The sequence below is a fragment of the Carassius auratus genome, chromosome 43 (genome assembly GCF_003368295.1).
Source record: "Carassius auratus strain Wakin chromosome 43, ASM336829v1, whole genome shotgun sequence".
Lineage (NCBI taxonomy): Eukaryota > Metazoa > Chordata > Actinopteri > Cypriniformes > Cyprinidae > Carassius > Carassius auratus.
In genome coordinates this window covers 16,153,392-16,168,950 of record NC_039285.1, presented here as the reverse complement: position 1 = coordinate 16,168,950, position 15,559 = coordinate 16,153,392, and the positions used below count along the sequence as shown (strand labels likewise).

Genomic DNA, 15,559 nt, shown 5'->3' with positions numbered 1-15,559 from the left:
CACATATCCTCATCGAAGATCTTGAGTACAGGACAAGAAACAATAGAGGGGAGGGAGAGGGAGGGTGTTGATGGTCGTCCTGTGAGATGGTCGGAGCGGGTGTGGGGTGTCAGACCAGGCTTTTGCTTTTCAAACCTGCAATTCATTCAGATCTTCAGCCAGGTGTTGATTGGCCTAGGTGCTGGGGGATGGGGTCTTGTAGACGGAGATGGCTTTCAGGCCATTCCACACTGTTGTAGAGTCATTACTTGAAAGCTGTTGAGCACTCTTATCCCCCTTATTGTACTTATTGTATTTGGCCTAGTTTTTGTCCCTACTCCCATAGGCACCCTCTTTGGCCTGGCAAAGCTGTTTTGAGTTTTGCACTGAACCAAGGGTTGTCGTTGTTAAAAGATAAAGAACACACATGTCCTCACAGAAACTGATGTATGATATCACTGTGTCAGTAAGCTCATCCAGATCAGTTGCTGCAGCCTCAAAAACACTACCATCAGTAAGTTCAAAGCAAGCCTGTAAATCTTGCTTTGCTTCAGCAGTCCATCTCTTTATAGTTTTAACTACAGGCTCAGCAGATTTGAGTTTCTGCCTGTAGGCTGGTAGAAGGTAAACCAAACAGTGATCGGAGAATCCCAGTGCTGCTCTGAGGACAGAGTGGTATGCAGCCTTTAAAAAGTGTAGCAGTGGTCCAGTATATTGCAGTCTCTGGTGGGACATATGAAGTTCTGTCTACATTTAGGCAGTTCATGGGTGAGATAAGCTTTATTAAAATCACAGAGAACAATAATGAAAGAGTCTTGATAGCGTTGTTCTGTGTGTGTGTGATCTGATCGGCCAACAGTTCTAGTGTGACGCTCACACAGGGGGAATGTATACACTCACCAAAATAAATGAGGAAAACTCCCGCGGTGAATAAAAAGGCTTGCCAAAATGTCCAGTAAAACATCTGACTGCTGACTACTGAAAAATATTAAGACAGCACAAACAAACAAAAAGAGTACAAAGTACCAATAAACCATGGCTGGCATCAGCAGGAGGTGCTTTAATAGCTGTAATCAAATAAGCGCTGAGTCTGCGCTCACTAACTCTGCTCAGGCATTACAAGCAAGATGAAATGAAAATGAAATTCATAATTTCTAAAGATGGTCGGATTCCTTCAGAAATACAAGTGATATAAAACACCTGCACCAGGTTTCGTCTTTTGTCACATGCAGTGCTCATGTTTATTCAACAAATTCAAAGCCTTTTGGAAAATATTTGTTGCGGCAGTTTTGATATTGTGGCGGGCACCACAAATAAATGAATGTGTGGGAAACCATAAAACTAACTTGCTAGAACTCTTCCATTTGATTTTGGGTGTCTGTCTTTGTTTGGTGTGTTTCCTCCTTTTAATGTGGCTACGTCTCAGTGCTTTTAAGAAAGCGCATCTATGCTCCTTTTGAATAGCGCATCAAGAACAAAGTGGACCGGTACTTAAAAAAAATTATTGTACCATTACATTTTAATTTTTTTAGTACCAACTTGGTACCGAAGTAAAGAGTCTTTTGACAACACTCTAGTCTGCACTTGATTTGTAAAAACATGCAGCAAAGTACATCCATACAGCCATTACTAAAGCCACTTTGGTGTGGAAAGTGACATTTGCCACTGAAATGTTATTCTTATCCTTTTCTTTAGACATTTCTACTGGCACTCCAAATCATTTGCTACTGATTTTTTTTTTTTTTTTTAATTTCTACTGGTACATTTAACTTTCCCATAATTATTTTTCCTTCTGGATATATCAAACCAGTTCCCTTATGTTCAATGCTGGGCAGATTATGTAGAATTTGTAGTCCATTACTGATGACAAATTATGTAATGAAAATTGTAGTTAATAATCTATTAGATAACACATTTTAGGTAATACAATCTGACACCTTTTTAATACTTTTATATACTTTATGACCCTATTTGTTTATCACATAAAACTGAATGGAATTGCTCTGTACCTTGTTGATTGAAAAATAAAAACACAAAGAAAATACATTCCATTCTTTGTTATTAACGACATATTGCATCAGGGTTTCTCAAACTGGATATTGCGAAGGGATACTGCAGGGGGTTCGCAAGTTGATGAAAAGCATAAAAAAAAATAAACAAAAAAATAAAATAAAAACAAAAAAAAGTATCAAAATAAGATACTACTGTATTTACCTTTTATTTTTCTTATGACCATCATAGAACTGTGAACATGCGAACATATTAACTTAAAATAGTTACCGTAAGTACCAGATTTTAAATATTTTTTGTCCAGATTTAAATCCACAATACATGGTCACTGGATATGATAAAGACAGTATTTCACAGCTATCTGAGTGTTATGTAACTACTATGTATTTAAAAATACTTATCTTTTGTTATCAGTTACTTCTCAGCTCTGCTTATGTTCATGCAGGTAGTTCATACATAACATTTACTGTTAAACTTAAGTCAGACTTCTTCAAACACAAAGTTTAATGTTTTTATTTTATTTTCAAACCATGAAATTTTGATCAAATTTTATTTTCTTTTTTTTTTTCTTGCCCTGGAGGGCCAGTGCACTGTAGAGTTTAGCTCCAACCCTGATCAAACCCACCTACCTGTGATTTCCTGATGATTCCAAAGACATTGATTAACAGGCTCAGGAATGTTTGATCAGGGTTGGAGCTAAACTCGGCAGTGCACTGGCACTCCAGGGCAAGATTTAAATAGCCCTGGTATACTGCTTTAATATACTGTTTCCCTATATGATGGAGTGTTTCAATTACATTTTGCTTTTTGAAGTCATTTTGAAAAGCAAGAATGTTTATTTTTTATTCATTTTTATAAAACTTTACACAATCATAAAGGTCTCATACCTAAAGTCTAATCCTTTATTTACTGAAAAAATCTAAGTCAAAAAAATATTTATTCTTCCACCACTACCAAATCATAATTGGTCTCCTCCAAGCATAAAAGCAATCTCTTATCTTATAAATCAAAATATTAATTTCTAAACTGAAGTAAAATATTTTCATTTTAGCAATTCAAGTAGTTAAGAAAAGTAAATAACCATACCTTTAATTGAAACTAAAGATTCTTGCCAAGAAAAAAGGTGTGGGGGGGGGGTAGTTAAGTTGAATAAAACTATTCCGAAAACATTCAAAACTGTACAATTGAGTCTTATACAAATGATCGCATGAAAATGGGTATAAAACCTATTTGACATCAGATTTCCTGGAGTCACCTCAGTGTTTTCAAACATGAGGATGCAGCACTTACAATGATCCATTTCAGTTTGTAAATCTTTCTGCTCAGTGAGAGAGTATGTCACATACAGTACTAAATATCCAGCCATGACCAGATATGCTTCCTATTTAAGTACTGATGGTTTGGTTAGGTGGACAGGATCTCTAGATGGCTTCAGCATAGATGTAAGACAGATTTATTGATCTCAGGGTTGGTCCAGTCATTTCGTAAGTCATCCAGATGGTTGTCGAAGTCTACGAGACTCTCGTATGATTTGCTTTCTAGAAGAGCCGCTGTGATCTTCTGTGCCTCTATCCAATCCTCAAAGCAGTCACTGCAATTTAAAGAACATTAGAAAAAAACATTAAACTTCTGTTTTCAGCATTTCAGCCCTTTAACCCACACCTGTACTCTGGTGCACTCAACTCTTTGTTAGCACATGTCATTAGGGCTGGGTATTGTTCAAAAGCTTTTGTTCCGGTGCCAATTTTGATACCTCAGTTTCGATACCGGTTCCTAACAATACTTTTTTCGATACCATATGTTTTAAAATTCATTTCAACATCAATACTAACACATTAAACATTTTCACCTTAATTAAAACAAATTCTGGTAACACTTCACACTCAGGATAACTATTAATACAACTGGTTGTGCTTTTTGGATAGGCCCACAGCAGCCCACCACACCATAACGCAAACCCGCCTATTTTGATGTCATTTATTAATTTAATATTTATGTAAACAGTTTCGGGGATTTTAACCAATAGGGCAACTGATCCTCCGTTGAAAAAAAAAAAAGAAGAACAGCAGCTGTTCATTTTGCAACTCCTTGCGAGCGATACATGCTCATCAAGACATAAACATTCTTCTAGAACTCACAATTTGTATTCATTTAACAGATTTATACGAACCATGCATGAAATAGAAGTTAATAAACTCAAACAATAGCTTCATGTGCTTTACAGATGAACTTGAAGTCTTTATTCATTCGAGATGTTCAATAAATAGATAATCTTTGGCTCGGTAATACAAGTTCATGATCCGATTAGTAAACTGATGATTCTTGAGTCATGAGTCAATCTTTTAAAATAATCATTTATTTTGTTTAACGAAACCAGTGTTTCACAAACTGGATAGATCTGAGGTGCAGGGCTTGTTAGCCCCACGTCCCGTGTTTTCCAGTCCGATGGGCTATCGTGAGTGATGTAAAATTCCTAACTTGATTTGCGTTGTTCACTCGCTTGAAGGGGTGGCACAGATTGTAGCTGATCGTTTGCACTTGTTTCTAAATATTGCTGATTCAATATTGCGTTCGGAGTTTGCGCTCACTCATTGAAAGCACATGCTGCGAGCAGCATTTCAAACAATGCACGTACAAAGAATGAATTCATCTTTCGCATATCGTAAATTCTGAATGAACACACACACACACACACACGGTTATTTTTTAAGTGAATGTATACAGTGGCCGCTCAGAGAAATTCGCTGTACCGGATAAATCTGTCTCTCTCTCTGTTATTTAGACGACGTGAAAGGGGGCGTGTTTCAAGATACGCAATGGAGTAGACCAAACTAAACAGGGAGGGAGGGAAAAACACTCATCCAAACAAATGCTTCATTATGGTATTGCCGGCTTTGGTTGCAATCCTCTTATCGCATATGTTGCACTTTGCTGACTCGGCATCCACTTTTATTAAGTGTAGCCACACTTTAGACCTCTTTAGCATTGTAAAACGGAAAAGTTTTGAGAAAAAACAACTATACTTGTGTTGTGTGAATGCGAGTATCTTCAGAAATCCTCCCCGTCACGTCGGCTTTTGGAACCTAAATTTGGCACCGAAAGATTTTCGATACTCATTGTATCTAAGTTTTTCTTTCGATACCATAAAGGCATCGAAGTTCGGTACGCAGCCCTACATGTCAATGATAAATCGATTAAATGAAACAGGAAAAAAGGTATCTTTACAAACTATATATATCATTATAAAAAGATCTAAGCCTCAAGCATCGATGACAGATCAACGTTATTCAATGCAAAGCTTATAAGGAATGTATTTGCTAAATTTGTGCAAGCAGTACACATCAAAACATGCATAAGATCACATGACCCTTCAGCAGCAATGCACACATAGTCCTTCGTTCTGCTCCCTTTGTTAAAAATTGTATAATATCCTGTCATTAAATTTTGAACAACTCTTTTCCTAGCCCACTAGGAGTACCCCAGCAGTCAAGGACATCCGGAAAAGAGATTGAACAATCGCCAATAAAGAAAAATGTATCATCTTCCGTGTTTTAAGATGGCATAATAGGTCGGCGATCCTGAAAGGTGACAGGCATATACGGTGAAATATACGCAGGACAATGTCATGCTACTATTTTCCCGACTTTGGTCCAGCCACAACTACCAAGAGAAAGAGCTTTAATCCAGTCTTGAAGATGACAGCACTTTGTCTACAGTCCTTCCTCGCATATCCGCCAGAAATGATAATAACTATGACACAAAGGTGAGCAGATGATGTTCGACTCTCCTCAAAAGTCGGAGGGATTTTGTTACTTCACTGTAACAGAAGACATATTCTGCAGTGCTAGAGAGAAGGCAACGGCTACGTCTCCATCCTTTCAGCTTAACGAGATTAGGTCTGTGGTGTTCCCAACTGCCCTGAAGGGGACAATAACAAGGTGGCCATGGACAATTGTTCATTCCTTTTTGGAATCTTGCCACTGTCCTGTATGCTCGTCCACTGACTGGTAAATAATAACAAATTATTTTATTTCATTTTTATTATTACTATTTATTTGGGATAATGGAGAGCAGGTTCAATCTCGAAGCTTGGTGACATGACATGCATTGAAGTGGTCATGCATCAACATTTGTTTCTTTTGTTTATGCAGACCTACATTCTCTGTAATGTGCAGTCTGCTTTGGCCTTTGTACATAGTTGTTTGACTTTCCTTTTTCTTTTTTTTTCTCTATGCCCTTCAAAAAGACATCAATACGTTTATTTTGCTTTTCTTTTAAAAAGATTTTGCATCTAGGTGGATTGGTATCTAGGATACATACTAACATTTATATGTCACTGGCAGTATGGTCTTGCTTTGGTTTCTCTTCTCATAGACATAATTTTGACATTGCGAGCACACAATGCAGGCTCTGAATATCTTATCATAGAATACGAATGGCCTAAATTCTCCTATAAAGCATACCTGGATATTAGAATATTTGCACCGTAAATACCCGATACAATAGTCCCATTTAACATAATACAATGTGGCATGTTTTCAAAGTGAGTATTACAAACCGGCAGCCTTCTCTTGTGCTTGTTCTCTTGTGTCAAATCGGGCATTTTTCACAAATATTTCAAATATATTACCTGAGCAGATTGATTGTCCTTTAGTGATAGGTGGTGATTTTAATGCTGTCTTAAATCCTGCACTGGTTAAATCTCACCTTGATACTACAGCTAACCCATGCTCAAAGTTTTTAAATCAATTTATCATGGAACTTCATGTAAATCGATCTTTGGAGAATCCAGAATACTACATACAGTACAGACCAAAAGTTTGGAAACATTACTATTTTTAATGGTTTTGAAAGAAGTTTCTTCTGCTCATCAAGCCTGCATTTATTTGATCAAAAATACAGAATTTTTTTTTTATATTATGATATATTATTACAATTTAAAATAATTGTTTTTAAATTTATTATACTTTAAATTATCATTTATTTTTGTGATGCAAAGCTGAATTTTTAGGATCATTATCACATGATCCATTAGAAATTACTCTAATATAAATATTTTGAAATAATATACACTACTGGTCAGTAATTTGGGGTCAGTAATTTTCTTTCTTTTTTTAAATAAAATCAATACTTTTATTCAGCAAGGATGTGTTAAATTGATAAAAAGTGATAGTAAAGAAAATATATTATTAGAATATATATATTATTAGAATTTCTTTAAAATTTTGAATAAATGCAGTTCTTTTTAACCTTTTATTCATCAAATATATTAGACAGCAGAACTCCAACACTCATAATAAATCAGAATATTAGAATGATTTCTAAATGATCATGTGATAGACTGGATGTTACATGTGACACTGAAGGCAGGAGTAATGATGCTGAAAATTCTTTGCATCACAGGAAGAAATTATTTTCAATAAATAAAAGTATAAAGTATAAAGTATATTCATATAGAAAACTATTATTTTAAGTTGTAATGATATTTCACAATATTACTGTTTTTTCTGTATTTTTGATCAAATAAATTCAGGCTTGATGAGCAGAAGAAACTTATTTCAAAAACATTAAAAATAGTAATGTTTCCAAACTTTTGGACTGTACTGTATAAGAAGGGCTGCAACAACGAATCAATAAAATCGATTATTATCGATAATGAAAATCGACAACTAACAATATTGGTAATTACCAAAATATTTTTTTAGCTCTCTGTATTGTTAGACCTCCTATAAGCAGTTTAGTAACAGTAGTAAGCTATTTGTAATGCTATAATATAATTTTATCTGTGAAAGGCAGAAAAAAAAATGGTCAAGTGCTTTATAATGTTTTTTTATTCAAATACCCAATTAGTCAAAAAGTACATAAGCAATGCCAGCAAGTATGTGAGCTGTAGTCAAAGAAGGCCATTTTTGTTATGTAAATGAATACTATTTAGTGGTTTCAGTTCGTTATTTGTCCCAAAATTTACAGTAAAATTTTAGAATAAACTTTTTATTTTTTGACTGATAACTAAACTATTTGTGCTTTGTATTATGACAGATAGTCTAATAAATTGTTAAGCACTATACTGCCCAATGTTCTTAAAACAAATTTGTTTTAAGAACATTGGGCAGAATGTAGAAAAGTGTTTTTTTTCAGTAAAATTAAAATAAAGAAAACGGGTTTTAATCCGATTAATCGGCCAACTAATCAATTATCAAATTAATAGTAAGTTGCAGCCCTACATATAAGGACTTCGCTTTTTTTCTAATAGACATAAGACTTTCTCTAGGTTAGATTACATATTACAACTCTTTCATCTCTATATTACTTTTTTTTTTTTTTTGTCTGATCACTCAGTGTTATGTAATGTTCACCTTTGCAACATTAAGAAGAGGCCCCTAGATGGAGTCTTGACACCATTACTAAACATTCATTAATTTGCTAAAAGATCATCTAAAGGATCTGTATAAAACAAATTTTGATGAGTCAGTTTCTAGAGTACTTGGATAAATTAGAACTACCTCAGAACACAGAGATGGATAAAGACTCTTTAAAGGTCCCCTTCTATGTGATGCCATGTTTTAAACTTTAGTTAGTGTGCAATGTTGTTGTTAGAGTATAAATAATATCTGTAAAATTCTAAAGCTCAAAGTGCAATGCCAAGCGAGATATTTAACAGAATTTGCCTACAAAAAACGACCTGTTTGGACTACAGCCCTCTAGTTCCTGCAGTAATGACGTCACTAAAACAGTTTTTTGACTAACCTCCGCCCACATGAATTCACAAACAGGGGGCGTGGTCTTGTTGTGCTCCGACCGAGAAGTGGAAGAGCTGCATTTGTGTTTGCCATAGAGATGAAAATAACAGCGTTTCAACGACGAGTCCAATCATCTTTGTTTGGGCTTCCCAGGGACGCTGTACTTGGAGATTAATGGTTACAATTTATGTTTAACTCTGTTCCCGAAAATTATAATCCACACGTAACACTATGTGCAGCACATTTTGCTGAGGACAGCTTGCTGAGGACAACTTCCTCAATCTCAATCAGTTTTATGCCGGATTCGCAAAAAGATTATTCTTGAAAGATGGAGCAGTTCCCTCTTTGTCTGGACGAGGCATTGTTTATGGACCACAACCGGTAAGTGTATTTTATTATTTAAGTTGGTGCGTTTAACGGTTTCTGTAATTTACTACACAAAGGGCAAAGCTGTTTAGCTTTGTTAACTAGATGTTAGGGCTGTTCAAAAAAACGAATGCGGCTTTCATGCGCATCTCGTTATTAAAAACGCTCCTGTGATAACTACATCTCCAGCACATGCTCCTGCTCACTTGCTTCTCAAAACTAGTCCAATCGCGTTACCAGGAGGGCAGCCTGCTCTAAGCTGCTGTTGAATCAAACACAGGAACCGCTGGCCCAATCAGAACTCGTTACATATTTCTGAAGGAGGGACTTTATAGAACAAGGAAGTCATCAGCCTGTTTTTGTGACCGTGAAAACAGCGGTATACAGATGTGAATTGTGTGAAAAATACATTTTTTTTTACACGCGAAACATGAACAAATGTTATATTGCACACTGTAAACACAATCAAAGCTTCAAAAAAGCGCGAAAAATGGGACCTTTAAGTTTGGAGGAGCTTCATGAAGCGTGGACGTGGTAGGGGACTCTCATGCCTGATTCATTTAATTTTGCAATCAAGTTTGGTTCATTTCATAGAGACCAAAAAATTATTTGATATCATTACTTATTAAAAAGGATAAGGATTCTTTAGTTTGCACCAACTACAGACCAGTATCACTCATCCTATGCAATCTAAAAGTTTATGCTAAAACTCTTGCCTCTCGCATGGAGAAAGTAATTAATAGCTTAATCAAAGAGGACAAAACCGATTTTATTAAGGGGTGTTACCCGTCCGCTTGTATGCATTGACTTTTATTATATATATATATATATATATATATATATATATATATATATATATATATATATATATATATATATATATATATATATATATGTGTGTCCTTCTCAAAATTGTTTGATAAAGTTCATTATTTTCCATAATGTAATGATAAAAATTAAACTTTCCTATATTTTAGATTCATTGCACACCAACAGAAATATTTCAGGTCTTTTATTGTTTTAATACTGATGATTTTGGCATACAGCTAAAGAAAACCCAAAATTCCTATCTCAAAAAATTTGCATTTCATGAAAAGGTTCCCTAAATGAGCTATTAACCTTATCATCTGAATCAACTAATTAACTCTAAACACCTGCAAAAGATTCCTGAGGCTTTTAAAAACTCCCAGTCTGGTTCATTAATCAAAACTGCAATCATGGGTAAGACTGCCGACCTGACTGCTGTCCAGAAGGCCATCATTGACACCCTCAAGCGAGAGGGTAAGACACAGAAAGAAATTTCTGAACGAATAGGCTGTTCCCAGAGTGCTGTATCAAGGCACCTCAGTGGGAAGTCTGTGGGAAGGAAAAAGTGTGGCAAAAAACGCTGCACAACGAGAAGAGGTGACCAGACCCCGAGGAAGATTGTGGAGAAGGACCGATTCCAGACCTTGGGGGACCTGCGGAAGCAGTGGACTGAGTCTGGAGTAGAAACATCCAGAGCCACCGTAAAAAGGCGTGTGCAGGAAATGGGCTACAGAGAAGCAGCACTGGACAGTTGCTCAGTGGTCTAAAGTACTTTTTTCTGGATGAAAGCAAATTTTGCATGTCATTCGGAAATCAAGGTGCCAGAGTCTGGAGGAATACTGGGGAGAAGGAAATGCCAAAATGCCTGAAGTCCAGTGTCAAGTGCCCACAGTCAGTGATGGTCTGGGGTGCCATGTCAGCTGCTGGTGTTGGTCCACTGTGTTTTATCAAGGGCAGGGTCAATGCAGCTAGTTATCAGGAGATTTTGGAGCACTTCATGCTTCCATCTGCTGAAAAGCTTTATGGAGATGATTTCGTTTTTCAGCACAACCTGGCACCTGCTCACAGTGCCAAAACCACTGTTAAATGGTTTACTGACCATGGTATTACTCTGCTCAATTGGCCTGCCAACTCTCCTGACCTGAACCCCATAGAGAATCTGTGGGATATTGTGAAGAGAAAGTTGAGAGACGCAAGACCCAACACTCTGGATGAGCTTAAGGCCGCTATCGAAGCATCCTTGGCCTCCATAACACCTCAGCAGTGCCACAGGCTGATTGCCTCCATGCCACGCCGCATTGAAGCAGTAATTTCTGCAAAAGGATTCCCGACCAAGTATTGAATGCATAACTGAACATAATTATTTGAAGGTTGACTTTTTTTGTATTAAAAACACTTTTCTTTTATTGGTCGGATGAAATATGCAAATTTTTTGAGATGGGAATTTTGGGTTTTCATGAGCTGTATGCCAAAATCATCAGTATTAAAACAATAAAAGACCTGAAATATTTCAGTTGGTGTGCAATGAATCTAAAATATATAAAAGTTTAATTTGTATCATTACATTATGGAAAATAATGAACTATCACAATATGCTAATTTTTTTAGAAGGACCTGTATATATATGTATATGGGCAGTTCTGCAATGTTTCGGTGAACATTACATTTCTATGATTAAGACACTCTACCACTCACATGAGGCATTAGTCTTAACTGGTAATAGTGTTGTCAAAAGACCCGGTGCTTCGGTACCAAGTCAGTACTAAAAAAATAAAAATGTCCCGGTACCAGGTCAACCTGGTTCTTGACGAATACAGCGCTATGATTTCTGAAGCAGAAAACGCGGACAGAATATCAGAATCCAGTCATGAAATTAAACTTACATTTTAATATGGTCAGTCACACAATTTGTCAAAGTTAGCATAAATTAATCAAATAAAATCTCCATATGGACCAGTATCTGTAAATGTTAAGCCGCAAAAGTTGGTTGAAATATGAATCGTACATGTTCTGCGCGTATCTGTGTGAAAGAATGAATGGCAGAGACGTGTGGGCTTATTTACTACCGTATTTTCCAGACTATAAGTCGCACTTTTTTTCATAGTTTAGTTGGTCCTGCGACTTATAGTCAGGTGCGACTTATCAAAATTAATTTGACATGACCCAAGAGAAACGAACTAAGAGAGTGAACCAAGAGAAAACATTACCGTCTCCAGCTGCGAGAGGGTGCTCTATGCTGCTCAGTGCTCCTGTAGTCTACACTGAAAACATAGAGCGCCCTCTCACGGCTGTAGACGGTAATGTTTTCTTTTGGTTCTAAATAAATGCGACTTGTAGTCCAGTCAGACTTATATATGTTTTTTTCCTCACCATGACGTATTTTTGGACTGATGCGACTTATACTCAGGTGCGACTTATAGTCCGAAAAATATGGTACATAGACTGAAGCGTGTACCGCTTGCAGTAATTTCAGCATCTGCCATTTCAATGAGGACATAAAAAACATCACCAGAACCTCCTCCGAGGCACTTCACAAGCATTTAACGTTTCATTTGAGTAAAACCATTGTCAATTTAAAGGTATTCACGGCAACCCATTAAAATAGGTTCATTTTTACTTAAAGGCATTGTGTAGGAATATTACTATTATTTAGTAGAATGTATGTGATACTGCTCCTACTGTTGAAAAATAATACAACTTTTTAAAGAAATAAATCCCACAATATTTCTTCAATGTTTTATTTTTAATGGCAAATCCCCTTTATTTTAAAAAATATATAATGTGTTTAAATTTCATTAAAGGGGGGGTGAAATGCTATTTCATGCATACTGAGTTTTTTACACTGTTAAAGAGTTGGATTCCCATGCTAAATATGGACAAAGTTTCAAAAATTAATTTGTACATTTGAAGGAGTTTTTTTGTTCCAAAAATACCTCTTCCGGTTTGTCACAAGTTTCAGAAAGTTTTCCTTATATGGGTCCTAAGGACACTTCTGCCGGAAGAGCGCGCGCTCCCGTATAGAAGAGCACTGAGAGGCTGGAGCACATTCGTTCACTGATCAGAGCGAGAGCGTCGCAGAAGTGTGTTTTTGGTTGCCAGGGCAAGACAACCCTGCACAGATTACCAAAAAAAAAAAAAAAAAACAGCTTTAAGGGACCAGTGGATGGAGTTTATTTTTACAGAGCATCAACGGACTTGTGCAAGTGTTTTTGTTTGTTCCCTGCATTTCGAAGATGCTTGTTTTACAAACAAGGCCCAGTTTGACGCCGGATTTGCACATCGTTTATTTCTTAAGGATAATGCAGTCCCAACGAAAAAGGGTCACGAACGTGTGTTGGAACCGCATGCGGTGAGTAAAACTGCTTCAAATATCTCTGTGTTGTTAGCTTAGCTATCAGCGTGTAAGCACATCAAGTAAACAACATGCGATGTTGTCATCAAACTGCACTTTCCACATGTAACTTACAGCTTAAAAAAAAAAAAAAAAAAAAGAGGACAAAGTGAAACTTAGTCATTTTCCAAAACCGCTAAGCAAATATATAAAGTTTTTGTACATACCACATAGAGACGTCGTTGCTGATGCTGCTCTTGTTAAATTTCAGCCTTTGGATCTGTGTCACAGCTTCCAAACGCTCTCAACGCAAAAGCTTACTGGCGCTCGTGATTCTTTAGCTCCGCCCACACACCACGCCTCCAGCCGGTCGTGTTTTTCCGGGAAAAATCGGTACAGACTATCTTTCTTTTATGAATATAATAAAACTAAAGACTTTTTGGAGTTATGAAGGATGCAGTACTACTCTATAGGTACTCAAGATTAACAGGATATTGAGTGAAAACGAGCATTTCACCCCCCCCCTTTAATTAAAAGACAAACTAAATTTGGGTGAAACTTGCTTACTCTTTTTCATAATTATATTACCTGTAGAAAAACTTTAAAACACAATTGTAAATAAGTATAAAGAATAACATTGGTTTTATTTTTAGTGATAAAAAGTGTGTGTTTTTTTTTTTTTTAATTAGCATATGTTTGTGTTTTGCTTTGAAACTGAGAACCGTGGATTTTCACTGGTATCGGTACCAAATACTGAAATATTGGTAACACTAACTGGTAATATTACAAATTATATACCAGTATATACCAAATCTGCTTTAATGCCAACTAACAAATGTTAAAGTTAACTCTCCTATCCCCTTATCCAATCCTATTAAAAATGATTTAATCTATTTGGGTATTACCATATATAAAGACATTCATATAATTGCAAGAAACTATTTTAATAACATTTTAGTCAAGATCAGAAGTGATACTCAAAGATAGAATAATCTTAAAATCTCTCTTCAAGGCAAAATCTCCACTGACAAAATGAATTTGTTATCTCAGCTTAATTTAATTTTTTCTATGCTGCCAATTGATCTCCTTAAAGTAACCAGAGGAGATCAATTCCATACTTTCCCAGTTTATCTAGAACAGTAAATGACTCTGAATAAAACTTGTGACATTGCAGCATCCTATACTTTCAGGAGGATTGGCTGTGCCATATTTTGAATTTAGTATTTGTCTTTTCAACTTAAAGCTGTTCGTATTCATCCTTAATCTAAAGCTTCATGGACAGTAATCAATGCTGACAAAGTTAAATCACATAGGCTCCCAGATATTTTATTTGCTGGCACAGGAAATAAAAATGATAAATATAAATTTGGCCCGGTTGTGGCCAATTCTATTAGGATCTGGAAAAGGGGGGAACTTCTAATGGGAGGACCTTTCAAATTTTGACACAAATTCTCATCCTATGTGGGATTGGATCACACCACCTTCTGGTCAGCCATCTGTTTCTCTAATATATAGTAAACTTAATGATCACACTGCAAAGCCTCTTTCTAATAAATCTACATCGAATTGTGAATTAACAGATTTTGACTTAACTGTCGACAGAAAGGGTGTGCTCTAATCTAATCGTAACTTCTAAAAACTTGTCATTGTCTTATCCATTTCAAAGTCATCTATAGAGCATACATAACTCCTTACAAAAGGTTTTACCTGTTAGCCTGAGTTTGTCAAAGTACGAGGCATGGAAATGGCAAAAACTGCACAAAAATCGTACAGGATATTCAAAATAACATACTTTCTGTTGGGTTTTGGATTTTGTAAAAGGAAACTTTTTTGTAGGTAATGGTGTGTTACACATGTGTACCGATTTTCATGCATGTACGTGAAACATAGCTCGAGGCGCACTCCGTTGAAATTTAACAGGTGGCTCTATCAAGCCATTTTGCCATACCCACTTCTGAAACCTACATCAGATATACATTTTTGCCAGTTTTGATTGTGTGTGCAAAGTTTCGTGAGTTTTGGAGCACGTTTAGGCCCTCATAAATTTGATTCATTTCGGAAAACAAAACGAAGCAGAAGAATAATAATAATTAGGGATGCACCGAATCCAGATTTTTGGGGTTCGGCCGAATACCGAATCCACTGTTTTAAGATTCGGCTGAATCCGAAACCGAATACCGAATAAAACACTTTAATGAAGTAAACAATGTCCACAGCAATGTATTTTTCATGTTATTTTATTTTAACTGTAAAAAAAAAAAAAAAAAAAAAAAAAAAAAAAAGAATAGGCAATATTATGAAAGGATGACAAGTGAGAAAAACTTTT

General features: G+C 36.0%; 1 protein-coding gene across 1 annotated transcript in view; it reads right to left on the bottom strand.

Moving 5' to 3' along the window:
• Window positions 1-1,002: 1,002 nt before the first annotated feature.
• Window positions 1,003-15,559, bottom strand: part of emc8 (ER membrane protein complex subunit 8) — a 38,741-nt gene continuing 24,184 nt past the window's right edge. The window contains exon 5 of the mRNA XM_026231230.1: window positions 1,003-3,580. Within this exon, the coding sequence (XP_026087015.1) occupies window positions 3,421-3,580 (160 nt within the window). The 3' untranslated portion in view covers window positions 1,003-3,420. The remainder of the gene's footprint in view (window positions 3,581-15,559) is intronic.